At 38.7% G+C, this 27946-nt stretch overlaps 2 protein-coding genes across 4 annotated transcripts; one reads left to right on the forward strand and one right to left on the reverse strand.

Annotated features, from left to right (window-relative positions):
• Nucleotides 1–72: 72 nt before the first annotated feature.
• LOC103151578 (zinc finger protein 516-like) lies at nucleotides 73–19736 on the reverse strand. 3 transcript variants are annotated; one of them, XM_016681589.1, is made up of 7 exons: nucleotides 19430–19736; nucleotides 19332–19336; nucleotides 12149–12200; nucleotides 6578–8053; nucleotides 4855–6111; nucleotides 3586–3650; nucleotides 73–1863 (listed from the first exon to the last, which is right to left on the reverse strand). In XM_016681589.1, exons 4-7 carry the CDS (start codon nucleotides 7881–7883, stop codon nucleotides 1813–1815), a joined length of 2679 nt encoding a protein of 892 aa, XP_016537075.1. In that variant the 5' UTR covers nucleotides 7884–8053; nucleotides 12149–12200; nucleotides 19332–19336; nucleotides 19430–19736; the 3' UTR covers nucleotides 73–1812. The 3 variants fall into 3 exon arrangements, with proteins under 3 accessions (XP_016537075.1, XP_016537076.1, XP_007571787.1); XM_016681590.1 differs by lacking the exon at nucleotides 19332–19336 and having other exon boundaries at nucleotides 12149–12225; XM_007571725.2 differs by lacking the exons at nucleotides 12149–12200; nucleotides 19332–19336.
• On the forward strand, nucleotides 8278–27777 carry LOC103151579 (relaxin-3 receptor 1-like). Its single transcript, XM_007571726.2, has 4 exons — nucleotides 8278–10381; nucleotides 10782–10844; nucleotides 24547–24663; nucleotides 25478–27777. Exon 4 carries the CDS (start codon nucleotides 25621–25623, stop codon nucleotides 26827–26829), a length of 1209 nt encoding a protein of 402 aa, XP_007571788.1. The 5' UTR covers nucleotides 8278–10381; nucleotides 10782–10844; nucleotides 24547–24663; nucleotides 25478–25620; the 3' UTR covers nucleotides 26830–27777.
• Nucleotides 27778–27946: the final 169 nt, after the last annotated feature.

Here is a 27946-nt window from a genome sequence, read left to right on the forward strand (position 1 = left end):
ATTGCATTTGCTTTCCTAATATTACCCAACTAAGGACACACTTATATTATAAAACGTACCAAAAACACTGTGTATATAAATCAACATTAATCAACTTTATTAAAATAATTTTACAAACACACTGAAGCTGTTGAAAATATTCCTTCTGATACCAACATAATTACCTACGAAACATGTTTACAGTCACAAAAATGAAACCACTCGCAGCTCAATTTAAAGCTTGATGTTTGCAAAACGTTTGAGTTTGTATGAAAAACACTGGGTCACCATTTCCTGTTGTTTCAGAGAGAGCGGCCCTCCACAATTTGTGTTTTCTCTGTACAAATATCGAGTATCTATGGGTCCTTGAATGTCACTTTTAGAAAAGAAAAAGCCCCTGAAGTAAAAGTCCATTTACAATATTTATCGGCGAGGAGAATATATTTTCTGCTAACACTCATTGTAATAGTTGTGTGCTCTTTGGATCTCCCAACAATCATACGCTTATGGCTTTATGTCAAATGCATAGACATTTTATCTAAGGGAGGAGATAAAGGAGATGTACTAAAAATGTAAACATACTAGAAGAAACCAGCAAACAGAGTACACATGGAACACAAAAGGAGAGTAAAGTGAATTATTAAAAATGAAGACATACCATACATTTTTTTTTTCAGAAGCTTGTAGGGGGGGGCTTGTAGGAGCCACATCAATACAAACTGTTTTTCACTACCTTTTTTACTTCTAGAAGAAAAAAAAAAAATCACAGCATTCAGTCGCTACGTCACATACAAAGTATGAAAGACGACCAGATGTTCACAGAATAAATCTAACTGAAACACAGAGGCAAATACTGCATTTGTAATTGAAATCTGAACGTATAATGGCGGGCACCTTTTTGGACGCTACAGACTAGGTGTATAGCTGTACGATGGGCAACAATTTATGGGTATAATCTAACGCAATTGGGTCTAAAAAAAAAAAAAAAGAAAAAAAATTCCAGCTTGTTCCGACCCCTGTTATCCAGTGAGACTGTGAGCTAATATTAGAAAATAGTTCAACACATTGTTTATAATGGGTTTTTTTCCTAATTAATGACTGAAAAGAGACCACTGAAATGAAACTAAAAATATAATATGTTTTGATGTCTAAACAATTTTCACACAGAAACCATACAGTACCACAACTACACCTCATACAAAAGTGAATCATAAACTGGCACATTGAGCTGTACATCCCTCCTCTCATGTCAAGAGTTTATTGGTCGGGTTCAAATATGAAGTGATGTTAGTTTATCTGTAATTCTGAACGTGGTAACAATAACAAACTTAGCAAAGATAACAATAATATTAAAAACAAAAACATTTACAGGAGTTGAAACAACAAACTGAAACATGACAGTGATATACAGTGAATAACATTACATTTTTGCAGTAAGAGTGTTTTTCAATGCTTTCATGGTGTTACGCCTTTCCTGTTGTTTTGACGGATCCGTTTTTATCACTACAACTAAAGACATCTTCTATGTAGCTACGCAACTGAAGCAACACACTTTTATTTCCATCTGGACTGGAGCATTATCTCTACAAAGTTTCCAAACACCTCACCGTGTTGTGCACGTCAGCTATCATCATCTAAAGGTTTATACCGAGCAAAGAAAACATGCGGAAGACCTCAAATAAAATAATCATGTTGAGTTGACCTCATTGCTTCCGATAAATTGTGCATTTTTCACTGTTGCCTCTGTGTTTTTGGCTGCTTCCTTCAAAGAACAACGTGTGTTTTTATTCAGCAGGTAGGATGGTGGCAGCGGGGATCAGCAGCAGCAGAGCCTCACGTTCCTTTATGCAGAGATCCTGAAGATGGAGTGGAGCGGCTGCTCTTCTGCAGGAGACGGACAGAAAGCTCAAGAGGTTACACCACACACACATCTGTGTTGGAATAGCAGGTCATTGTACCCTTTCACCACCTTGCATTTTGAGCATGACTTATGTATTTCTACGTTAAAGAAAGTGTTACCTTAAATGAGGCAGCACAGGAAAATCTAAATGAAGGTGGGATGGATTGGTGTAGTCAAAGTTTGGACTTCAATCTAATTCAAAGCTTGAAACATAACCTTACGTACCCAGGCTATTTATGCCTGTGTAAGTCTGTGTAAGTCTCCAAAATATTGGAGAGTTTTCCTAAGAACCTGCCTAAGGAATTAATTAGGAAATTTCGTAATTAACTGCCTAATTAAGAAAAGATTGTGCAAAAAAGGGAGAGCTAAGGCTCCACCACGGTAAAAAATAAATAAATAAATCTATCATCTCTAGCACTTGCTATGGGTATGTGTGTGCATGGTTGCCCTAGTCACTTGGTCATATGGTCACTTGGGGCAACCTGGCCCCAAGTGACCATATGAAGATAAGTGGGTACAGATAAATCATAAATCGCTGATCTGAAACATTTAAGTGTGAAGGAGAAAAGTTTTCTTTACGATACTGTACGTCATATTGTTCTAATATTTAATGTTTATTTTGAAAAAAATGCTCAGTCACTCACATTTCTCAAGCCAAAACGACAAAAAAGATAAATTATTTACTTATTTATTCATTTGTAATTAAAGTGAAACCTGACCCGTCTGTGTGGTCTTGTTAAGGCAGTGTGGTTAGGAGAAATGTCTGCCTTTAAGTGGAAGCAGAGGCTGAAAAGTTTTGAGACGAACTGATTTAAGGAGGGAGAAGAGGAGAAAGGAAGCAGTTGTAGGTGTCATGACGGTAGGCCTGAGTGACAGGCCTAACTGACACAACATATGGAGACGCCGGGTGAGTTTTACCCCGAGGGGGGACCAACGATGTCTTTTTATTATTTGTTTGCCTCGTCCCTGTCAGCCTCCCTTACGCATCGTGAAGGAAAGCGGCAGCCAGGTTGCAAGAGCTGACAGCTACGCACACAGACAGAAGTGCGTCTGCAGACACGAGTGTGCACGGGGATGACAGGCTGTACTCGGACAGAGACGAAGTACAGACAGCAGAGCAGGCACCCAGTGCTGCTGGAGAGACGTTTGAGGAAATTAGGGATTTCTGTGCTGTTCTCCAACCCAAATGATTAGGATGTCTTGGAAGGCAAAACGTGTGACGCAAAAATGGTAACATATCTGATTTGTTTTGATACTCGGGTGTAATCGGTAGTTTAAACTAGTGATACGCAATGTGCAGTCTGACTTTCATCTTAAATATTTGCTCAGGAAAAAAGATTATGCTTTTCAAACAATCATCAACACCCTGCAAGTCCAGATATAACATTCATTTAGTATTCATTTAAGTAAAATTATAATGAATTTACATAATTTGGACAAGAAATAACTTCAGTTTGCACGATTGTTTTAAACAGTTCACACTGGATCAAAGCACAGATATGTTTGCTCAGACTTAAAAAAAATATCTGAGGGGTGAAAACCACCAGCGCCACTCCAATCTTGGTGTGATATTGTTTGACATACGGCACGTCAAGTAAAATTGATGTAAAAGCATGTCGCCACTTGTCTATTCTATAACAGTTTTATTTTAAAACATTTAGATTTAAGAAGTTTTTGTTTAGGAAAAGCCTGCATAAAACAAATACCTGTTTGGAAGATTCAGTGGAAGAATGAACTTCATTCCCAAAACTTCCATTCAGCTGCAGTGTTGCTGTAAAAGGATTTTAAAACAGCAATTAACCATAAACACTGTATCTCAAATCCTGCATGCTTCAGAAACTTAGCAAAGACATCATGCTGACAAACCATAAGACATTAATAGTGATCTGCATATACTAAAAAAAAAAAAAACAAACAAAACAAGTTGTAATATTTTAATATTTTAGCCCATTGTCTTGCAAAAGTATTCCTACCCCAAATGTTATGTTCACAAGCCTTGGTCCATTTTACCGGGATTTCGTGTGATAGAACACAACAAAATGCAATATTGTGAAGTGGAAGAGAGTTTTGTTTTTCAAAATTCTTTACAATTCAGTATAGCGCCACGTCACATCAAATGTTGCGTCGCGGCACATCACATATAAAAAACTTTTTTTTTTTTACAGAAATATAAAATCAATCCAGTCATACCAATGTATTTAAAGACATTCTAATTTGATTGTGGTTACTAAAGAATATAGACTTTAATGTAATATTGAAATTGGTAAAAAGTTTTCTATATGAAGAAACCTAGCAGACTCCACTGAGCCTCTGAATTTTAGCCATCATTCATGAACCAACAATGGACAGTCAGTTGTATTAAGTTGTTAACTTTGCAGCAATCCCACATGTTGAGGATGAACTTAGGGACAGTGGTGAGGAGAAACCCCTTTTAAGAGGAAAAAACCTCCAGGAGAACCTGAGTGTGATCAGTGGTCATCTGATGTGACCTACAAGAGGCAAGTTAAGAGTTGAAACTCAAATATGGTCAAGTCAAAATTCAGATTTAATTCAAGTCGGCAATCAGCAGTAGGCGTTTAAAATCAATGTACACAGATCCGGAATTACTGAGTTTGAGCTGCGTTGCCAAGAATTGACAAAAAAGTTAATTTAAGATGTGCAAAGATGGACACACCTCAATAGACATGCAGCTGTGACTGTGTACAGCAGTGCTGCAAAGTACTTGGCTGAATACAAATGCATAACTTTACATATTTTTTTTCTGGTAAACCATAATTTTCTTCCACTTCATATTTATGCATTAATTTGTGTTGGCTTATCAAATCTCACTAAAACAAACTGAAGTTTGTTACTATGACAAATGAGGAAATGACTATAAATAGTTGTAGACACAGTATATGTTGAATAAATCCCAGCTTTTTTCTTTTATCTCTCTCAGGCATTATAGTTAGTTTGGCTCGAAAAACTCTATTTACCTTGTGGATCCAGTCTTGGATCGACATATCCCCAGTGCTGATAAAGAGCTGCCAGCTCATGGGGACTGTAGCTCTTCAAAAGACTTAAAAGGTCCATCTCCTTAGGGGTGTCTCCTGCTGAGTCACTCTTTCCCTGAGCAAAAAGGTGTTGTTCTAAATATGCTTTCCCACCATGTAGCCCCCACATGTTCATGGCTGCCCAAAGATCAGGGCCTTTAAGACCAGAGGAAAAGTCCCACGATTGCCTTCGGGAGTAGGTTCTGTCTGCTGCTGTGTTGGAAGAAGTCCCACTTTGATTTCTTGCCAACATGAACCCCAAACCCTCCTGGGGGAAGACACCCTCCACAGCGGCTCTGTTGCCCCTGTGTTTGGGGCTACTTGAAGTCTGGACGTTCGAGAGACTCTTGGTGTGCACAGAACTGTTTATTGAAGTAACCTGGGCAATGGAGGCTTTACTTACACTATCTACGACTCGTTTATGTTCACCAGACTTCCTTTGAGGTTGGAACACAACCTTCCCACGAGAATGTGTTGCATCTGAGGAATGCGAATCCTTCGGGTGATGCTTGGGCCTTGGGATGCTTGACTGAATTTTTGAGGATGAGACCTTGCTGCTGGTTTGGGCCGTGACACCCGGAGGTTGTGTACGCTGTGTTCGTGGGGTGGGTAAAGCTGGGCAGTCCTTGCCTTCAAGGAACGGTGGAGGTCCTGTGCGCCTCCACTGAGAAGACCCCGCTTTCAAACTCTTTAAAATGCTAATGCAGGGTGCCCACTTTGGTGCTACAGAGCTGCTGCCATCCACCCTGTGGGTGACACGCTGATGAATCCACAGGACTTCTGGGTAATTGCTAGTGTGTGAGCAGTATAGACACTGATGTTGCACCAGGTCCTCAGTTTTTACCAGATAATTTGAATTTTCAACAGAGGATGAAGAAAGATTAAGAAGACTGACATTTTCGCCACCAGAGTGTACCTCCTCTTCCACCTCAATCCCGTTCGAGTTTTCCATCTTAATGTTTCCCTCTGCAAACTCCTGACCAGGAGAGTATGTGTACTGATTCCAATATGGCTGACTGAGCAACACACTCCTGCTCCTGAGGTAGTCCATATATCTCGAAGAACCACTTTTACTGATGTTGCCAGCAGCGGTGCTCTGTTTGCTGCAGGGGCCGAGGCGATGGCTGTATAGGTGGGACCTGAGCAGTGAGGAGTCAACAGTCTGGAAATCACAGTACTCACAGGAGTAGGACTTTTTATCTGTAAGAACAAGAAGTAGAAGTTCAAAACAGTTTTATAATAAGCCTAAAACCAAGTCGGTTCCAGGAAACCAATGACTTTAAATTGCCTCCTATTTATGATAAATGGAGGGATTAAACATCTAGAATCACATATTAGCTTCGAACTTACAACAAACATTACGTTAGCTTGTTGTTTCACTCTGAAAAAAGGCTCAAATCCATCTGTGCAATGCTGCAACAGCTGGTGTAATTCAATTATAAATCCACTAGAGGGCTCTACCTACCCTTTTAGTGACAAAAGACTACACTGTGGTTGACCGAGTTTTGAAACTTCACCTTGATGGGTGTCTCGATCTAACCTAACCTTACAGAGATCAGCGTAACGAAAGACATTTCTTTTAAGCAGCTGTCCTCATTGAAATTTTAACCTTGCAAACCCATTTCAGGTCTACAGAATGACAGTGTGAGTGTTTTTCTAGGCTCACCTCCGTGCTCTTGGCTCCTGATGTTCTTACTCTGCTTAGATGAGAGTTCTCTGACCTTCTTTGTCTGCAGTGCCTCATAAAACGCTTGACCGAGTCCATTCAAAATGATACGGTCTTTTTGGAAAATCTTTTTGTCTCCACTTCTGCCGTGATTCAAAGAGTTAGGTGCATGATCATGGCCTGCATCACCCTTCTTCTTTTTGACACTAGAGTTGGAGCTGTCAGTTTGTTTCCTCTTCTTTTCCTGCTTCAGGGGTATGTATTCTCCTTTCTCTGTGTCATATGCCACTTCTGCATCAGCCAGCCTCTCCTCCCAGCCCAGACATTTTTCAGAGGACTCCACCAGTCGTCCCCTTGTAGCTAACTGCCAGGCTTGGTAACTACAAATTGGGTCTAGCTCTTGAATTCTCCTACCCTGAAATTTTGCCTCAGGTGGTTCTTTAGAGTTAACACTTTTGAGGTTCAGGAGTTCCAAAAAGTGCTTCTTATCAACTTGCAACTCAGAGGCCATCAGGTCTTCACTTTTTGGATTTGGGTTCAGTTTATGCAGCTTTTCGTGAGCCCGCAATGTGGTGCGGTCTTTGAAGAAGTTACCGCAGCCAGCGCAGAGCTCGTAGAGGCACTCTTCGTTTGTCAGTGACGCTGGGTCCTGAGGAGTCCCATTGATCGTGGCAGGCATCTCATTGTTTTTACTGCCTTGAAGCTGTGCTTTGACCCGATGAATGCGCATGTGGCTTTGGAGGAACCATGCTTGGCGGAAGCGTCGTCCACAAATGCGGCATCCGTGATCGTGGGAACTGTGGTGCAGCTTAATGTGGGATTTAAGGAGCAATACCTGAGGGAAAACTTGGCCGCAAATGATGCAGGAGAAAGGCCCATCTCCAAACTCAACCCCATTTTTACTTTTGACTTTTTTCTTTGTTACTTTCTTCTTCACCTTCCCATTGATGTGATGAGCTTTGTCAGATGTGCTGATGACTTCAGGGACGTCCAGAACATCAGGCTCATCTTTCTGTTCCTGATCTTCTTCCACCTCATTGTCTCCAGGGTTTTTGCTGAGTAGGCCCAGTTTATGGCTTCGGATGTGAGCCTTCAGGCTGCCTTTCTGAGCTGTCCGGTGCTCACAGTAGGGACACTTATACGGCTTCTCCCTTGTGTGTCTTCTCATGTGCTGAGAGAGAGAGCTGAGCAGAGGAAAACTACGACCACACACTCCACATGTGTGGCATGCTGCTGCATCTTCTTCCCCTTCTTTTGTACTTGAAGCTTGTTTTTGTGATGCATCCTCTTTCTCCTCTGTCTCCATTACTTTTCGTGAAGACCTCGCGGGTTAACAGCTGTGTAGTTAATCTGATGAATCTTCAAGGTTTAACCCAGAAAAGTCATTAAGTTCTCAAAGCTGGAGACTGGAATCTGCAAAAAGTCACTGCTTTAAGGTCCATCCCGACCTCTGAAGAAAGTATGTTTCCAGTTTACCTGAAAATAGAAGAATATTAATGTTAACAGGCTGACAGATCTTAAAGTCTGAAGGTGAATACAAATGTCACTTTTCAGATTTGTATAAAAGTAGAAGTAACAAAAGTTTAAGCAACACCATGTTTCCAATGATTATCTCTATCACTAGCATTATCATCACCATAAAATAAATAAATAAATAAATAAATAAATAAATAAATAAATCACAGATGTTTGCAGTTCTCAATAATATGATTAGTGTAAAATTAACATTTGTGGTTTAGAAGCCCCATACACAAACATTTCAACTATTACCTATAAAATAGTATATAATAATATTGGTATTACTAGATAATAGTTACAGAACAATGTGATTGATTCACGTATGAATTGTTGGTTGTGTCCTTTTCGTAATGCAAAAGTTTTAGGCAGAACAAATCCCAATTGTCTTTGCAAAAGCTCTCTGATAAATATAGCCGTCACAAAGAACTGTTTGGATGTAATAATTGTTAGGACATATAATTTCACATGTTATGCATTCATGCTTTTGATATTTACAGTATATTTAGCTATTTGAATGGCCCTAGGTTAATGGCAACAACACAAATGTTTCTTTAGTGGTTGACATGCTAAAGCTTATGGAAAGTTGTGGGGATATTGTGTAATAGTAAAGAAAGAAATGTCTCCAGAAAATGAGGCTTAGTCCCAATCAGTTTCATTATTGTAATTTCCAGCAATAGTATTGCATTTACATCTTTCCCAGAAAGTGTACAGCTCTATGTTAAGCAAACACACCCCAACAATGACAAAAGCAGTTTCATGCGTCTGCATCCAACTGATACTGGGACAGTGTTTTTGTCCCACAGCAGATGAACGATGCCTGTCTGTACATATTAGAGCGCGGGTCAGTGTCTCAACATGCATGTCTATCAGTCCTTTGGTTTCCTATGCCTAAATTGAGTGTGTGAGGTGAAGCATGAAGAGATGTATTCATTCCTGGCCCAACCAGGATGAACCCTTAGGGGCCATCCACTCTAATTCCCAATCAATAAACCGCTATCAACAAACTGGATTTCAGAAACTCGCAGAGTAAAACAGGCAGAGACAGAGTGCTATTCTGTGAAATTCTGTGTGCAACTGCTGTGAAATAGTGACTTACTCATGAAGACCAACGTTAACTTTATTCATTTAGTTTTATTATTTACTAGATCTCTTCATTTCAAAGAATTACAGCATATCCTCTAATCACAGCACAGTGTTATCGTACTCCACAAGAAAAGTTCTAACGCCGGCAGGCAGGGTTAGACATATATTTTTATGCAAATGTGAGCATTTGTTTTAGTCAAAGAAGATGCTTTGTGGTGTACAGCCAGTCAGGCAGTCAAAAGAGAAACCTGCTATTGTGTTGGCAGCACCAGAACTGTCACATCGCCTCACGTCTGGCCCTCAACCCTCATTAGGGGGTCCAGGGAGTTATTGTTAAACGAAAGAGGCCTGGGCCTCTACGTCACTCTCTTCCAATACATGTCTGAGCAAATAGGCGGGACAAAAAACAAAAAAAAAAACAATTACTCTTATTTCAGTTCACATATGTGAGGAAAAAAACAAGATTTGTATTTGTAACTTTGAAGTCATTTGGGTGTCTTATTATCTGCATCCACAGGCGCATCTGCCTACATGCATGTTGTCATCTATGCTGATCCGCTCACACTGGCATGGGTGCATGGAGGGGTTCAGAGGGTCTTTTTGGATATGGCAGGTGTTTTGTAGGCAGACGCTACCAGATTAGTGCACAGGCAATGCGGCACACTGTCTATAAGAGCGCCGGGTGGGCATGTGCAAGAGAAACTGGAGGGCGGCAATTAAGGGTTTAATGTTAAGGCGAATGAAATGAGTTAACACAATGGGGATAAAGTCAGAGGGCTGATGGCAACAGATGGGTATAAACAGGCCATCAGTATGGAGTTAGGCGCCTTGACAGTATAACATAAGGACCTTATGTCTTTGTCACCGCAGCCCACATTTACATGTACAAAAAAAAAACCCTATTCAACTATCCACTTCCTCTCCTTCCACCCCATAAACATTCAGTGTTCTCTGAAGGATAAAATAAGTAATGCACACAGAAAAACGTGTTGCTTCAGGGCTCGGCTCATTCTTTTAGAATCCCTCGCTCCCCCTTTTTTTTCCTCTCTCTTTTCTTTGGCAGATGAATAGGCATGTCCAGTCAGCTGTCCTCGCATTGATTCATTCTGACGTCCCAACCAGCTCAGCACAAACTCCCTATGGTCAGGGCATGGATGCTGAGAGCCTGTGTGCTGCGATGTGTGTGAAAAATATCCGCTATCGGTGGGTCGTATGTTTGTGCGCCGCCTGTGTGCCCGGTTGCTGCTGTGGACAGGAAGTAGCATCTCCCTTATTTTGCATGACACTCCCAAAAATGAATGAATCATAATTTATTTTGATTTTAAAATGAATGTCTCTGTTTTGTTTAACCCAGGATTGGCATACAAGTGAAATGAAAAAAAAAAAGAAAAAAAAAAAAGATGAGCAAATGTTTGCTAAAATGCCCCCAGAACGAGCCTGTCTCAGTGCCTGTGTGTTTGTGCTGAAGTCGTCCAAATATTCACATCCACAAGCCGGTGCCAACATACCCCTGACTGGAGATAGCATGTGACGGTCCTTATGCTAGTGTTCAAAGCCATAGTCGCTCACTAAGCCTCACCTCACATCTATGTTTTGTGTCCAGTAATCCTGCCCGTTTCCACTAACGCAGCTGAAGCAGCAAACAAAACCAGCACATAAACCGAGGGTGAGTACTTTGCTAAAAGCAGTCTCAGAGTGAAGGTTAGATTTATTTATCCAACTTTAAGATCCAATTTTTTCAAATTTGGCAAACCCTCTAGACTGCACTCAGTCCACCCTCAGAAGGAAAAGAGAGTGCTTACAGATTTCTTCTGTCTTTGCTTTTGTCACACTTAAATTTTTATATCAGAAAATTGCAATCAGTTTTGATATGAGTCAGAAAACTCTGATTTCAAGTGATGACACTTAATCATTAAGGGAAATTTTTTGAAAGCTGAGTTCAATTTTGCTTGCCAGTCTCATGCTTAATACTTGCCAGATTTGTAGAAAAAACAATGACATAAAGAAGCATCTCTGTCAACATAAAGCAGCCTAAAATATCCTAAATACCAACACATCTAAAGATATTGAGGAACAAGAAATATGAATCTTCCTTGGCAAATAGTTCCAGGATGTCACAAAAGAACCAAGAACAACATCTAAATCCATACCTCACTTGCTTCAGCTATGGTTAATAGTCACAGCTGTTTTATGACAGAGAAGACCAAACTGATCACCATTATCGGTCTTTGTGCTCACAGGCACTACTAGTCAAAAAGAATACAACAGTCTGTATGACTTTTGCCAATACATACTAAGAATAAATTACACACTATTTACTAATTAAACACATTTTGAAGATAATTGGTTGCCCTGAGTTTTATTCAAGGATATCAGAAAAATTATGTTGAGTCAAATGCTAACCACTCTTCAGGTTTTTATTTGTAAAAGCTTTTGTGAACCATCTGTCTCTTCTACTTGAGGTGATGTCCAGTTTATCAATGGCTTTTCCTAAGATTTCAACAGGACTTATGTTTCCTAAAGCGTACTAAGTCATAGTAACAAGACACTTCCTCTTTTCAGCCAGTGTCTCATTGTACAAAAGCCAGGTGAGCATTGTAACATATTTGATAAGCACAACCCAAATTTTCTGATCACATTTTATTACTGAAGATTTACAATGTTTCTAGAGTGACTTCCTGTAATTGAAAGGTAAACAGTGAAGTAGTAGTCTACTGTTGGTGAACAGCCTAATGTACCTAAAAGATTAGACAGCCATGAGCTCAGCAGTCACAGGCACGGACAAACTTGTGCACGCTGGTGCCCATCCCCCTCCTCATGCAGCTCTCCGCTCGGTTACACAACATATATAGGGATTACTCTTCACTGCATGACATGAGCTGCTCCATGAGTGGCCTTTTATCATGGATGCCCCCTTAGTGCATTAAGAGGTATCCATAACAGAACAAAGAAATGACAGAAAATACTCACTGCAAAGGTTAGACCGGATAGCCAAGTATCTGATGCAAGGTAGATTGCAGACCTTGGAGATTAACAAAGGACTGTCTCTGAAAGCAGAAAAGAAAAGATGGAAGAATTACATATTTAAGGGTATTTTCAAATATTAGAGTTCATCTGTGGTGGGTCTAGGGATCCACCGTGGACCCACTCTGTTTTCTGTGTGTATTGGCTAGTGTGGGAGACACTGGAGTATAATCTGCTAGCATTAAGTTGCTCTCTAAAAAAAGCACTCTCAACAGGGATTAGATTATCATGCCAAGGTCAACTCAGACTCACACTGTCTCCCTTTATGTGTCTCTGTCACTCTTGTTTGTGTCTTTTTACAGCATCCCACCCCCAATCCACCACATCCACACACAATCATCTGTGCTCCTATCCTCAGAAGGAAATCTCGAGTTTTTTTATTTAAGATCATGATGTTAATGTTAAAGAAACAGAGACAACCTGCCAGAGATTAAAATTACAGAATGCATATCACAATGTAAGCAGAATTTATCCTTGAACTTATCTATGGCAATAAAAATTGATTGTCTTTTTACGACTTCCCCATTTTTCGACAATATATAATATATATACAATATATAATCATAATATAGCCCACTAAACATTTAAGTATATTAATAAATCATTTTGTACAATAACATTTGTCATTAAAGTACCTCTTTTTTAACCCTCAAATAGCGACGCAAATTTGCTCACCATTAGTGATTAAAAAAATGCACATTTTAATGTCTATAGATAATTCAGCTGTTAACATAATTCCTTTTAATAATGCTGTAGGAAAACTTGTTCTGTTTAGTAACGTAGCACTTTCCTTTCAACATCATAAGATTTAAAGACTAGTGTTTCAGCTGCTCTCTCTGTAGCTTTTCCCTACACCAACAACTGAGGGCAGACGGACAGGAAACTGAACAGCAAATTCAGCAAAAACAGAGGCTCCTCAGATCAACAAAACAATATGAACCATCTAAAATACACTTTAGTAAGCCAAAGGCATAAAAACAAGCTTTTTTTTTTTTTTTTAAAGTGTCCAAATAAAACTCAGTTGCATGCCTTTCTGGAAGTGCAGCTAACAAATCAGGCCATATACTCTACAAAAATGACGTTAGCCAGGTATGAATGATATTTACAATATACAAATAATGTATTCATTTTCTGTCATTTTTTTTTAATTTTCTTTAGTTATGGCAGTTCCAGTTTCATCTGAGCTTTTAGGAATTATTTATGATTGTCTTGTATGTCTGATGTTCACCAGGAGATGCTGGCTTTTGCTTTGCAAATTTCCAAATCCCATTAAAGTATTTCTCTTTTTTGTGACCCTGATTTCAGCTCTATACTGAGATTAACTGTTCTTCTGCATGCAAAAGAAAATGCAGATTACTCAAAACTGCGGCCTCTGCAACCCTGAACCCCAAACAGAGTCCTACAGCAGAAATAAATGGAGGAATACTTCAAAATGTAAAAATGCATAACAATTTAAACACAACTTTTTAGTTTTTACACTAAGTATGTTTTCAAACCCATTAGTATTGCAAATTCAAGTTTCACTCTCTGCTCTTTGGTTTTAACATTTATTTTATTTCTCATTTCTTTTCAGCCCAATATGGTTTTCCTGAACTTTACTAAAACCAATTTTAAGTTAGTACTATATTTTGCAGTGCTGCTTCACACAGTTCCTCTATAAATGAAAAACAAGTCAGTGTCTCACGCTTGTGTCTTAAGAGGATTAAGATGACTTTAGTGCCATTGTACTTGTGATATACAACAAATTGCACTCACAAATCTCTCAAGTTACAAAGTGAATGCTGATCTGTAAGAACATGTGAGTAATTTCCCATTTTCGCTCATGATTAAAGTAAGGTTTTAAGAAAGGTAAGGTGATAGCTACTCTGCGATTTTACCCAAGAGCAAAACAATGACAGCTGGCAGGAGGGTCCGGATTAGGTTTCCCATCGGGGTATTGCATCTTTTACACCAGCGTTTCTCTGGAATAGAATGGGCCGATAGTAACCTGATTCCCTCAGACCCATCCAATCTCGTCTCCCTCTGTCTCAATGGGACCAAACAGGAGGGATCTGTGAACGCCTTACTCATCCCTTCCATCTTCCATCTGGACACTATGCCAGTGTTTGAACTCCAGCTCCTTCGCTGGAGACTTGAAGAGCAAGTTTCCCCTCCCTTTTTTTTCCTTTTACACAAATTGGGAATGGTCTCTCCCAGATACTTGATAATGCAGTTTTTATGTATTTTAAGTTGGGGGTTCTTTGCCCTAGTCACTTGCTCTGTTCCATTCAACTGTCATGAAACTTTTAAGAAAGATTTTGCAATGTTGTAAAAAAAAGGGAAAATGGGAATTAGATGTTTCTATCTACTGGTTTTGGAGTGAATTAACCAGGCTAAGCATTGCATATGTTGATGGTACACATGGCTGTAATAAACAAGCTGTTGAGGTTGTAAACTAGCATGGACTACACATCTCAGAAAAATGAAGAGTTCTCACCTCCAAACTGGAGGTTTAGATCCATCTCAGCATGGAGAGCCTCTCCCTAGCAACGCTAGGCTACAGTTCTCCTATTCTTGCTGGAATGGAACACCATTCCAGGAAGGATACTTGTAAGTTGTGTGTTGTTGTACATGTAATATTATTTAATGCATAATAATTTAAGCACAACTTTTTAGTTTTTATACTAAGTCTGTTTTCAAACCCTTTAGTATTGCAAATTCAAGTTTCGCTCTCCATCCATGGATGGCTGGCTGGCTGGCTGGCTGGCTGGCTGGCTGGCTAGCTGGCTGGCTGGCTGGCTGGCTGGATGGATGGATGGATGGATGGATGGATGGATGGATGGAGAGAAATACATGGCATCTTCAAATACAAAGCTCTATTTTCTTTTTCCATCTTGATCTGGGATACATTTCAATGAAATTATTGGATAGAAGCCTTTCTTTCGAGTTTTATGTTAACTTTTTAAAATGCATTTTTGGTATTTTTCTTTGGATGTATCTTGCATGAGATGTGCTGAGTAAAGTGATTCTTTTGCTTTGTGTATGTTTATTGTCTTTTTACTGTCTTAAAGCAGATGTAGTAAAACAATGAAGTAATAAATTCAGTTACTTTATTTTTATAGCACTGCTATAAAACAGAAGTCAAACCAGGCCACTTTACAGGGAGACTTACCAAGTCAAATTCAATTTTCCATCATTTTCCATAACCCTGATATCAAGAAATTATGGCATCATTCTTATCTGTACAATATTATAATGAATACCACTAATAACTGTTAAGTGGTGTGCGTGTTTTTTTTTTTCTTTTGAATGACTTTTTTTCCCACTTCTGCTTGAGACCTGCAAAGTGTTCATTTGGTGTCTGTATAATTGGGAAAAACAACTTTCTGATGGGGAAATAAGTCATTTGCAAACTCCCTCATGTCAGAAAGCAAATTGGTCACAATTTTAATAATAGTTTATAACATATTATGCCAATTACCCCACGGTGTTACACACAAACATCAGAAATATAAACATAAAAAAATGTTTAAAAAAAATCACAAAACACACCAAAAGGAACTGGGAACTTCCTAACACCATTTCTGTCTTGTAAGCATGGGAAAGGTGTAATAGCATTCCTTCAGTAAGCCAACCAGTGGTGTGCAGCAGCAGGTGTAGGAGGGGCAGAACTGCTTTATGTTTTGCTTCACACAGTTTGGAGAGAACTCCAGTCACTCCAGCTCCTTCTCTAGTATCTCATTGAAAGGACTTTAAACTATCAGAATAGTTTAGAAATTTTTTAACTATCTTTAAAACCTTGCTATACTTTGACTTGTCCATGCCTACCTGATAACGGTGCTGGAACCACATTTAATGATATTTGGAAAAATTCAGAATTTGCAAAGCAACATGGAGCCATGTTTAGAATTTAAAAAAATTGTATTCATATCTTTTTGAGGTCAAACTCCTTGGAATAACAAACTACAGTCTGGCTAGTTTGCCTAATTTTGATTTACTCTAAATTAGGCCTAATTGCTAATTGGGGTAGTTGCATCTACAATGCAACTACCCCAAAGGAATATTTTGGTCTGTTTCACCAACTTTTAAATCTACTTTTATTGAAGCTGTCTCCATTAGGACTTTAGTGTTAAGTTAGAATTTTAAAGACTGAGACACAGCTAACTCTTTACTTCTAACCTTTCTGCCCAGTATCTGTAGCAGTAGTCTTGTCTCAAGCACAAGACTACTGCTACAGTAGTCTGTTGCCTTCATCTGCTCTTGAAACCAGAATGTTTCAGTCCATTGTCACCAAACAGATCTTGTTCCAAAGTCGAGATGGCCTCACCCCTCACATCCTCCTGTCGCCTCTGTCTGCACCCTTCCCCCTTTGTCCAGCCCCTTCGTCTCCTGACCTAATCTAGATGATTAAATCATTTTTCTTTAGCACAAATTTTGTCCCCCTCCCCACACCACAACTCTTGTCTGGTAGTCGGGCAGCACACCCTCCCCTATTGATCGTCATGCTGAGGAGATTACCCTAATAGCTGGGATTACCTCCCCACATGTTGGTCAGCCTCATACTGCAGGGGAGGAGGGGAGAGCTGGGGACGGTGCATGTTGTGCATGATGTGCAAATTTACGCAGGGGAGGGGAGGAGGAGTAAGAAATGAAAAATCTGGGCCTATTTGTTTATTTCCAGTGAGTAGTGGATTGTCAAAGGCCACAACTAATATAACATCTGGATGTTTTGGGAGTATAAATAAGAGTTTATGCAAGCAATATGTCAGTTTTTATACTCCTATAAAAACTTCTTCCATAATTATGCGAAAAGAAAAAAGCCTTAAAGTACCAAGAAAAACAGCAACAACAAGAAACAAAAAACAACTGAAACCTGTTTTTTATGCATTCAATATTAAAGCCCATTAAAACTATATCAATAAATGGATAGCTTATGATTTTTGAATCCAAGTTAAATATCAGTAAATATCTTACCTTCTGTATATAACTCTCTTTGTATCTTCATTTAGTATAAATCCATATTAGGAGGTCCAAGAGGCTGAAATTAACAGTTAGTCCACATGAAAGTGGAAATCTACCATCGTAAACAAATTCCAGTCCAAATAAAGAGTAATTTCAGATTATGCAAACTGTTTTTGATGATCACACTCCACAGTTTGCATATGCAAGTTAATTACAGAGAAACTTTTAACTACTGACATAATTAAGATATGAGGTAGTGTGCCACAAGAGAACGCATTATGTGAAATGAAGATAAAGCAAAAAATATTGATGGTTTGAAGGTTCATAAAACGGCTGTGGCAAAAACCTTTGTGAAGTTTGAAGTTCAAGACGGGTAGAAGTTCATGAGGATCTTGGCCCGTCTGTGACCTGTCATTAGCTCCAGCCTCTGAGAACAATTGCTCTGGCTTTATGCTAAATAAAGACACCAAGAGAGTTATTTACTTGGTCAAGAATACAAAGCAGTTATTTCCTGTAGACCGTTAACAAACTTGTAAGAGAATCATGACAAGCATTACTTAAGGCATTTTTACTTTTTGTGATGAAAAAAGCTAATTCAGTTGCAATTGTAAGTCTTCAAATCAGTACGAATGTTACTATAAATTAATAAGGCCGGGAGCGGTCTTGTTTACACAAGACCACCGTCTGAAAAACTACCAGTGTTTCTGGATTTCAATTGGAGAAAAGTTCCACATTTAGATGAGACCACAAGTACACTTTAAATCCACTGTAGTTGTCATGTGAGGGCACTGTAATTTTAGCATGTTGTCAAAACTTGCATGCACTTTTGACCCTGAGCTTCCACCTCATTTAGAAAACGGTAACCTGCCTACGATGAGCCAAGTCCTCATGATGTTCCATATCACAAGTTGTGTTAAACTGAGTAGGTGAAGTGGCACAAACACCACAATCCTGTCCACCGTTGTTTTTGTAGTAATCTGCGCGTACATGTGTAGAACAAACCCTTCTGTCCTCCGTGCGCATGTTTACTATCACACCTATAGAACACTTCACACCTCCACAGGGGGTGTTCCCAAAAAGTTCAACTCTGACGCTTGGTTTCAAAAAGTAACGTTGTCATTGTTCAATCATTGGAGATGTGAAAATCATTGATTGGATACCAACTGATTGCTATGATTCCACTGAAAACGCCTCGGTTGAAACGAGAACAAAGTCGCTGGCTGCAGTTTTTGTTTCATTTGATAGATGTTACTCTAAAAAACAAAAACACTTGCATATTAAAGTTTTACGTATGGTGAATGATATCAAAATAGGAATTCAGAATTAATTTTTTTAAATTATTTGCTTTCTGTCATAGCTGGGGCACAAAATCAAACTTTTTAAAACCAAACTTAAGTTCCAAAAGTCAACCAATATGACACTTCAGCACACATGCCTTTCTGAATCTTAAAATATATAGAAAACTTGTCAATTTTGTGATAAATATACTATTTTGGATCACAACCGTTTAAACAAAAACCCTAGAATTTCAAAAATTTGAAAATACTGTAACTTTATTTCTAAAACTACATATTCTGGGATGTTTGATATTTATTGCTGAATCCTAAATACTTTATAAACATACCTCACTTTAAGACATGTTTAATAAGATACCAATTAAGAAAAATGCACATTAAGTTACAGTTGTAAGTCTTCTTGTGTCTGGATCACAATTCAGGAAGCAAATGCCTTTTAAAAGCGTTGTCCCCATCCACATGTTTCCCCCAACATCTTCATTTTGACATCAGTGCGTGCGTGCCTGCTGGTGGAGTTCAAATTTAGTTTCTAAAAAGTTCAAGAGGTGAGAGCTTCTCAAAACATCTAGAACCGACAGAGACTAGAGAGAGAGGGGGGCTGGAGGCCGTTCAGACAGTGCAGAGAAAAGGAATTCCGTTAATCCGCCTCTGATCCGGTACAATGGCAGCCTTGTTGTCTGTCCCGTTTGCGCTCACCTAACACTAGTTCAGCAGCGTTGAACATGTTCGCTTATTGCTGGTACAACAAAGGCGCTCACAAACGTGTGATTAATCACCAATTATTCCTGCAACGGCTGTTTGAGTGGGCTAAGATGGGACTTCGCCGAGTGCCGCACTGGTAACTGACATCCATAATAGTTAGATGGGATGTTGTAGTTAACTTTCGCCGACACTAACTCTAACAACAAAGTGTCCCAGCCAGCACATCATCCTGCGCCTCAAGGAAACACTGTGTTTTGTCAGTTAACTGTCGCCTAGCTTCAGCTCTTACCTCCAGCAGGGGAGTTAACGTCAGGCGGCAGGTTGCTCCTGAAGGAATCCCATCACAGATAAAACAATGGCGAGCTCCCTTCAGCGGATAAACACTTGTCGACAAATCAGAGAGCTGTCTTTCAGCACTGTGCTAATCTCTCCTCGTCTCCTTCTCTTCTCTTCTCTTCTCGCAGCGCTAAAATAAACTTGAGTTGTTATTTAAATCACAGCGGTGCACCTGAACCGCAGTTCCGTCCTCAGGAGGCTCCGCAGCGGCAGACCGTTGTTGTTGGGAGGACGGTGAGAGGGGGGGGGAGACGTGAGTGACGCGAGAGATAACGTTATTAACGTTAATAACGAGCAACAGTGATATGTGCGTGAGCGCGCGGGTCTGTCCCATTCGCTGAGGGGTGAAGGGTGGGCGCGTGCGCGGAGGTTCAGATTAGATTAAGGTAGTTTTAGAACAGCGGTTCTAAAACATGGGGTGGGGATCCCACTGGGGGTCGTCAACCTTCAATTAGGAGGTTATGTGATCCCTAAATAACAAAACAAATTTAAAGAATGTTGAGCACTACTGAAGGTCAACTATGCTACAATTTATTAAATAATAGTTACTTAATAATTTAAAGAGTATCTATTATCTCCTACAGTTTTTTTAAATTGTTTTCCTTATAAGCATATATTGTCAGGGAGGGACAGTGGGTTCTGTTGAAGATCAAGTTATTTCCTATTAAGGTGCCAGATCACAGCAGAAGTAATTTAACGCTCTTTACCGGAGAGTTAAATTATGTAGCAGGTTTAATTCCTGCTCACAGTCGTGTTAGGAAGAGAACACCACATAATAACAAAACATCTAGCAAGTCCGTGTGTCCACAGCTGTGGAATGATGCTGCTGTGCTGAAAGTACAGTAAAATAAACATTTAAAAAAAAATGTATTTATACTTGAACAGATTTCAGATAAAATTCAAGAATAGAGTTTAATTAGCCCCACCTCTCTAAACGTGTAGGCGCTTCACACAAAGACAAGTTACCTCTGTCTACTAAATATTATTTAAATGAATAAATAAGACTGAGTAACATTACAAAGAATACGGCAGTAAAAAAAAATACTTTTAGCAAAGTTCTATTTGCTTAAGTGGACATGTAGATAAAGTCGTATTTTCAATTTCTGAGTGTCTAAAAATTATGTAAATATGTAAGTATATGTAAATGTCAGCAGATGCTTTATCAGTTATCTGTGGTTGTCAATCTCATTCATCTTAACTCAAAATAATTTCTGTCATATGTCACACCAGGTACACGTTACTTCATTTTGAAGTAACGTGGCGGTTGCTTCAAACAACTACTTTACCAGAAAGTAGTTGTTTTTTATCTAGAAGTAGAACAAGTTACATATACATCACAAAATATGTATATTCATTCTCTTCCACTCTGCTGCTTTTGTCCAGTGGCCTTGTTATCTCCATTGGTATCTTAAGCTGTCAGTCTTGCTTCAGCATTTGGGGGTCTGCTTCAAATTGTTTTTATAATATTGCCTAATATTTTTTTTTACATTCTGCATTTAACAGTGTGAATGAATTCCTTAAACTAACGGTCCTTCGGGAAGTTTTCTGCTTGACAATCAAACTAGGGCACTCCATTTGAGGAAGCCATTTTTTAGTTTTGTGAACAACCCTAAGATAGCCAGTGGGTGTCACTGTTGTGCATTGAAAAATTGAAGTTTAAAGCAGAGAGGACCATTCATCTAAGCAGGTGTTGGTTGTTTGAGGAGTGGAGCAGTTTTTCACCGTTGCTGTTCGCTGTCACCTGCAGCGATGAGCTCTAAGTGATCAGATAAACACATCTGGATGAATGGGACCAGTAGAGATCATTTTGTGTCAACTCCATTGTTCCATCAACTCATTTGTCGATGGAACAATGGAGCAATCATATGCTTATTAAAAAGTACTTGGAACAACATTTATTAAAAATTAGTAAAACATATAAAAGTCAAATAAAATTCCACCACTTTCACAGTTTTTCAGTAATCAACTCTGACAGAAATTGACATATTTCTTTAAGCAGTTATTTTTTTTTTTATAATTCTCAAATTTAATTGTAATATCATAAAAAATTCATGTTGAAGTGCTCATCTTAAAATTGGTCTTCAGGGGGCGAACAAGAAGTCTGGTTACTTGTTCGCTCTACTCCATACAAAACCATTCTCTGCTTCAACGTCATACTGAGAAATGCACACAGCAAACGGTTCTCTCCACAATTTTCTCTATTATTATACTATGTATTAAACTATAGCAATGGTGTGATTAGCTATTCACTGACAGTAACATTGTAAAAACCATAGTATACTTTGAAAATATTCAGTGGTCTATGCCTACTTGCATATAGGCAGAAGGATATGGTACCATCAGGCATCTGGAAATTGAACCCAAACATGTGAAGGCCCATCATTCTCTTTATTTTGGCTTATTTAATTAGATTTTTTTCAATGCGAAGAAGAAAAATATTTAAGGTGTTGCTTTAAAACAGATCAATGGGAGTTCCTCAATCAGAACCTTAAAAAACATTGGCTTTAAGACCTGGGACTCCTTTAATTACCTCAGCATGTGTTAAATTAAGTTCTCTAAATATTCTCACATTTAGCAATTAGAAATAGTTTTGCCAATCAAACAAAAAGCATCTAGATAGAGATGATGTCAGATATCTCATTTTTGTTTTTTCTTACACAGCACGTCTAATGTTGGAAACATGTTTCTGCGGGATGCTGCCGGCGGAAAACTCAGGGAGTGGCATGTTTTCTTCAGTCCATTTATGAAAACTCCGTGCATGCAGACCAGTATAAATCAGACTCTTCACTCTTCCGCCTTTTGCATCCTAATCTCATTTAGTCATTCACTGCTGATGTTCTTTCCACTATCAGCGTTTTATAATGAAGAATCATTTCTGCCGCCCAGTCTAATCTGAAAGCAGTGCCTTTCATATAAAAAGAGAAAAACAAAATGCAAATCAAATAAAATGTAGAGTTGTTATAAGAGTTGTTATACCTTGCTACACTTTTTTTTACAATTTATTTGAATGTTGAATGAGATGCGTTAATAAATGTGCAAAGCTTATCAAAGGGAACAACGCTAAGATAAAGGTCAAACATAAAGGTACGCATGGTTAAAAAAACTCCATAAGTATAAAAGTAGTTTCTTTTTTGTTTTTCTGCTTACCCTTCTGTTTTTTTAAAGTCTTGAAGGGTTTTAGAAGTCACAATATTTTTTTTGTATCCATCAACAACCATCTTGCCAGCATAACTCTTGGGAATTCGACCAATCTATTTTGAGTTAATGTAAAAGAACACATTTTGTCAAATACATGCCTTTTAAAAACGGTCTACAAAGTTTCAATTAGAAAAATTTGCAATTCCTGCCATAATGCATTGTGCATTTTCAGTGAAAATTACAGAAGCATTTGAAGTTAACGGCGGAAGACGTGCAGAAATGTAAGAAATAGGCAGGAGCAGCCGAATAAAGCAAAAGCCTGCAAAACACATGTAGCAAAACTGTAGAAATGGATGAAATGAAAGTGACAACTTTCAGTCAATGCAAAAATCACACCTGAAGAGTATCAGAAATTTGTGCAGAACATTGTTTACATAGCTAAGATGTAAGGTCAGGACAGTTTATAAAAAAACAAAAACAAAGCTAGCCCATAATGACATATGAAACCTTTTCTCTACAGCAATTTGAATGAACTTCAGCTTTGTCACACAGCCTCATCAACATGAAGAGCTAAATTGTTTTGCTTAAATTCTGGTCCCAGTCTGTTATGGCTGTTTATTTTTTATACTCTGTCAGTAACCTCAAAAAGTCTATCAGAGTTCTTTTGGATTAAGGATTGGAAAGAGGTTTGAAATTATGTTTGGAAGCAGGTCTGGCAGGAGGGTTAGAAGGGTTAGCGACTCAGTTAAATTGGGGTCGGAAAGAGGGTTGGAAGGAAGATGAGAATGAGGATTGGGAGGAGTGTTGGAATTAGGGTAAAAAAATTTACTGTAATTTAGTTTTGTCATATTTTATGTATTCCCAAAACTTTGCTCTAGACCAATCATAGTTTGTGTTTTTGCAGTGCATTCATTGCCTAACTGTAGGCAAAATACTGTATAACAAATACAATAGATAAAGTTAAACTGTGCAGGAGAATAAAGCACATGTAATAAAAGTCTGGTGTTTAATTAATTAGTTTTTTTGTGTGGTTGTTTTTTTTTTTGTTTTTCTTAGTTTTATTGCAGCCACCGCTGCAGTAAAAAATGCAGCAATGGCTGTTGGAAACTATGTCACATTATAATTTCCTGGAAAAGAAAAATTATTCAGTGGAGCAGATCCCAACATGGATCTTTTCACTGACAGCACAATCCCCACACAGGTATAGTAACACTGTTTCTAACGTACAACTGAAAACTCAATCACAGTACGTGCAGTGCAATACAAATATTTATCTATACATAAAACTTCACTGCATAACAGATAATCTTGTGAAATGAAGTGCATACAGACCAGCACAGCGAACCAGTACTTAAGTATCTGTACATATTTGCTACAGGATATCAATATAGCAGTGAGTGAGAGAGGTAACGCCTTCCTCGTCCTTACTCTCCAACCTTTCCTTGATGTCAAACCATGTAATTGTAGCAACAAATTACGCCACAAAGAAACCGCATTTTGATAACGTTAAAGATAACCTGCCTTCTCGGTTAATTTCGGAACTTCCCTCTAAGTAATACGGTTTCTTGTTTGTTTATGATAGATTCTTCTGTCTTGATTTAATCATTGTAACATGGTAGTGATTACCGATAGCTTAATCTTCAATCAGAGTCTAGCTCCAGTATAGCTAATCACTTCCAATTAAAGTGTTACGGTTTGATTTTTGAAAACTAATCTAGATGTTATAATACATTCCTCTCATTCCTTTCTATAAAAAATGTAATTCTTCTCCCAGACAAAATTAATTTACCCTTCAAATTGACATTTGATAGTTGGTTTTTTTGTTTTGTTTATTTAACAAGACTGATATGATTGTTGATACTTAAATATTAGTAGGTTTCGACAGTTAATCATCAACCATTTATGAGACCCTTGTTGATCCTTCTCTGGAAGGTGGAGCCTAAAACAAGGGAAGGGGACAATGAAGATTGCTATTTTCCGTGTTCTTCAGTAGAGCTCAGAGCGATGACAGTAAGCCCAGCTGAAGGTTTTCCATCATTCATTTCCCAGGTAAGATTTGTTTTCCTTCTTTAATTGAAAATAGCAATCGAGACTGCATTAAGAGACATCAGTTTATATTTGAATGTAATATTTCAATGCTAGTCAAATTACTTGAAATAAATGGAAATTTAAACAGATTCTGGTCTTCAGTAGTTAAGGAACCTTGTCTGATTAACTGTGATAGATTAGCTGGTGGGTTTAAAACTGGGAGAAATTTAGATAAACAGCTGGTTAAATGAAAACTGGATAGATAAACAAATAATGCAGTAAGTAATGTTGGAGGGTTGAGCACAATTTTCAAGTTCCTTGCCTTTTTAATTTCAAACAAGCAAAAGACAGAGAAGAAAAATAGAGACAAAAAACTATAGATTTCATTAACAATATTAATATTGATAATATTAATTTAACATCTTCAATCAAAAATTCTTTATCTGGCAGATCTTTGAGGAAAACCCATTTGGGTTACTTGGCAGACCAGCTCCTGTTCAAATAATGCGATTAGTTTGAAGTCGAACATCGTAATGAGTTATTAGAGGATGGATGTTTGTACATGCTGTGTAGTCAAGAATTTTTTTAAGCAAGTATGGTTAAAAATTATACTGAACAAATCTTGAAATGTTTTCTCTATTAGGCAATGAAATCAGCCATGAGACTTTCATCAAAAATGTACATACTTTGTTTCTTTCATTAAGATCTGGGCAGCATGATCTGACCCTGTGGCTGACACTTCAGTAAAATTCGTTTATCTGACCAAGCTAATCCACTTATTTATTCATAAACTGCTGCGTCTATGATGTAATTATAATTTCCTCTTTCCTTGCAGGAGCAGATGATTGTCATCTAATAAACGCAAAGCCGGAACTTGCCTATCTGATTTATAGTTGTCTCAGAGAGGGTAAGCGGAAACTCCTCCTCCTCTAAAAGACGAGGCTATTCTCCAAAAAGTGAGCTTTAGGGGTTAAAAACATGTCAAATCCTGATTTGAAGAAGCTCGAGGTTTTCTACAACCTCCTGAACAGTTGCAGTTTGGGTGCATTTTGCAACAACTCTCTGCTGTCATTTCACAATTCAAACAATGAGAGTGGGATGGAGAGTCCAGATGATGGAACGCTGAGAGTGTTCATCTCTGTGGTGTACTTCATTGTGGCTACAGCTGGAGTGTTGGGCAACTTGCTGGTCATGTTCCTACTTTATTCAACTCACACCATCACCACTGGCACCATCAACTTCTTTGTTTTCAACCTAGCTTTGGCCGACCTACTGTTTTCTCTTGCCTTACCCTTTTGGGCGGTGGACATTGCTCTGGACTACAGTTGGCCTTTTGGCTTAGCTGCATGCAAGGCTGTGTCCTTGCTAACTGGACTGAATGTCTTTGCAAGTTGCTTTTTTCTGACAGCTATGAGTCTGACACGCTACTGCTACGTGGCAACAGCTCTCAAACCTGGATCGTCCCTGTGCAATAGATCTTGTACCTTCCCGGTAACCACAGCTATCATTTGGGTCGGGGCTCTCATTGTGGCGGTACCCAGGGCCCGGTACGCAGACCTCAGCCGTGTGGGCAGCGGCAATGACACAGCATGCTTGCTCCGCTTCCCAGAAGGCACGGCTTGGCTCGGAATAAACCAACTCCTGCGAGTGGTTCTGGGATTTCTGCTACCCTACGCCATCATCATCCTCTCCTACTTGCTCTTGCTGCGATTCCTCTGCAGGCACAAACTGAAAGGGAGCAGCAACACTCGGCGAAAAGCCGACATCTCAAAATCTGTGGCTGTGGTGGTGCTGACCTTCTGTGCCTGCTGGTTTCCCTACAATGTCCTCACTCTCTGGAGCGTCCTGATACAGCTTGACATCATTGATATGAGCAAATCGTTCTACAGTGCTCAGACGTACTTCTTCCCTCTGGCCAACTGTTTAGCTTTCACCAGCAGCTGTTTCAACCCTGTCATCTATTGTCTGGTCAGGAAGGAATACCGAACAGCTCTGCGTAATGTTTTCTTCAAGCTGAGTTTGGCCATCATGTCCAAGATGCCCTATGCGCTTAACTCCGAGGAGGGTTTAGGGCAAGGTCGTCAGCTTGGTATTCCTCTCAGCAACGTCTACAGCCAGACGTGCCAAACTTACTCAAGGGGCTACACACCACTGACAACACTTCCTGCTGGAACATCACTACTGTAAAGTCTCAACCCAATGTTTCCTCAGTCTTTTTCTGCGATAGAGTTTGTATTGTCTGTGTTCTGTGGGGACATTAGGAGCAGATAGTAATTTGCCTGCAGCAGCAGTCTGAGTCAGAGCCGCACAATTTTGAAAAGCAAGCAATTGCAATTAGTTTTGAGAATGCAACAATATCAGCTTTGAAAAATATACATTATTCTCAAACTTCTGTTTCTCACCTGTTTTTAAGATGATTCCATCAGTCTTAGCATTTACTGCCTATGGTTGAAGTGGTGCATTGCAGAAAAACACAGGCAGGAAGTAAACACAAGTAACCTTCTTCTACTACCACACACCACACTTTACTACCCAATAAAGTGAAATGCAAAATTATACTGAAGGAATTTCTCTTTTACCAGGATAACCATTAATAGTAATACCAACCAATAAAAACAACGCACATTTTTGTATTTTATGTATTTAAAAACATGTCTTGTCTTGAACTGAGACTGATCAGCTACCTACAGCAGGCAAGATACTAGTCAGCTCCATATGAACTCCAGAAAGCCTCTCTTAAAGAAATTCATGCTGTTCTTTTAAGACTTCTGACTTCATGTTGTACCAACATTTAACTTTTCCCCCCTAATGATCAGTAGTGTCTATATGAGAATGTTCATGTTGATGCAGGTACTTAGCTTTTGTGGATCTGCATAAAAATTGAAACGTTCTGACATTTTTCAAAGTTGCATATGCTAAAATATTACCTAAAGAGATTGTGCCAGCGTCTCTTCTTTCCTTCCTCTTTATTGTTTGACTGGAAATAATAAACAATATTTTGTAGTTATTCTTAACTTTTGTGGGGGGAAAAATCTCTCCCCTTTTGTATTCTGCTGTTGCAGCAATAGTTTAGTTGTGATTGTGCTTGTTTCATTTCAGTGTAAAGTGTGAAGATGTTGAATTTAAATCTAAAAATAAAACTAACTGAACTTAAACTACAATTTGTGTGTGTTTTTTTCTTCTTTTTTTTGCTTTACACTTTGCATCAGAAACTTTTAACTCTTTGAAGCAAGAACAAAACTGGTCTGTCAAATATTATTGAAATGTTAAAATATGAATTGGATTGTATAATTACAGAGTTAAA

Source organism: Poecilia formosa, unplaced genomic scaffold (genome assembly GCF_000485575.1).
Source record: "Poecilia formosa unplaced genomic scaffold, Poecilia_formosa-5.1.2 Scaffold286, whole genome shotgun sequence".
In the NCBI taxonomy this organism is placed as follows: Eukaryota; Metazoa; Chordata; class Actinopteri; order Cyprinodontiformes; family Poeciliidae; genus Poecilia; species Poecilia formosa.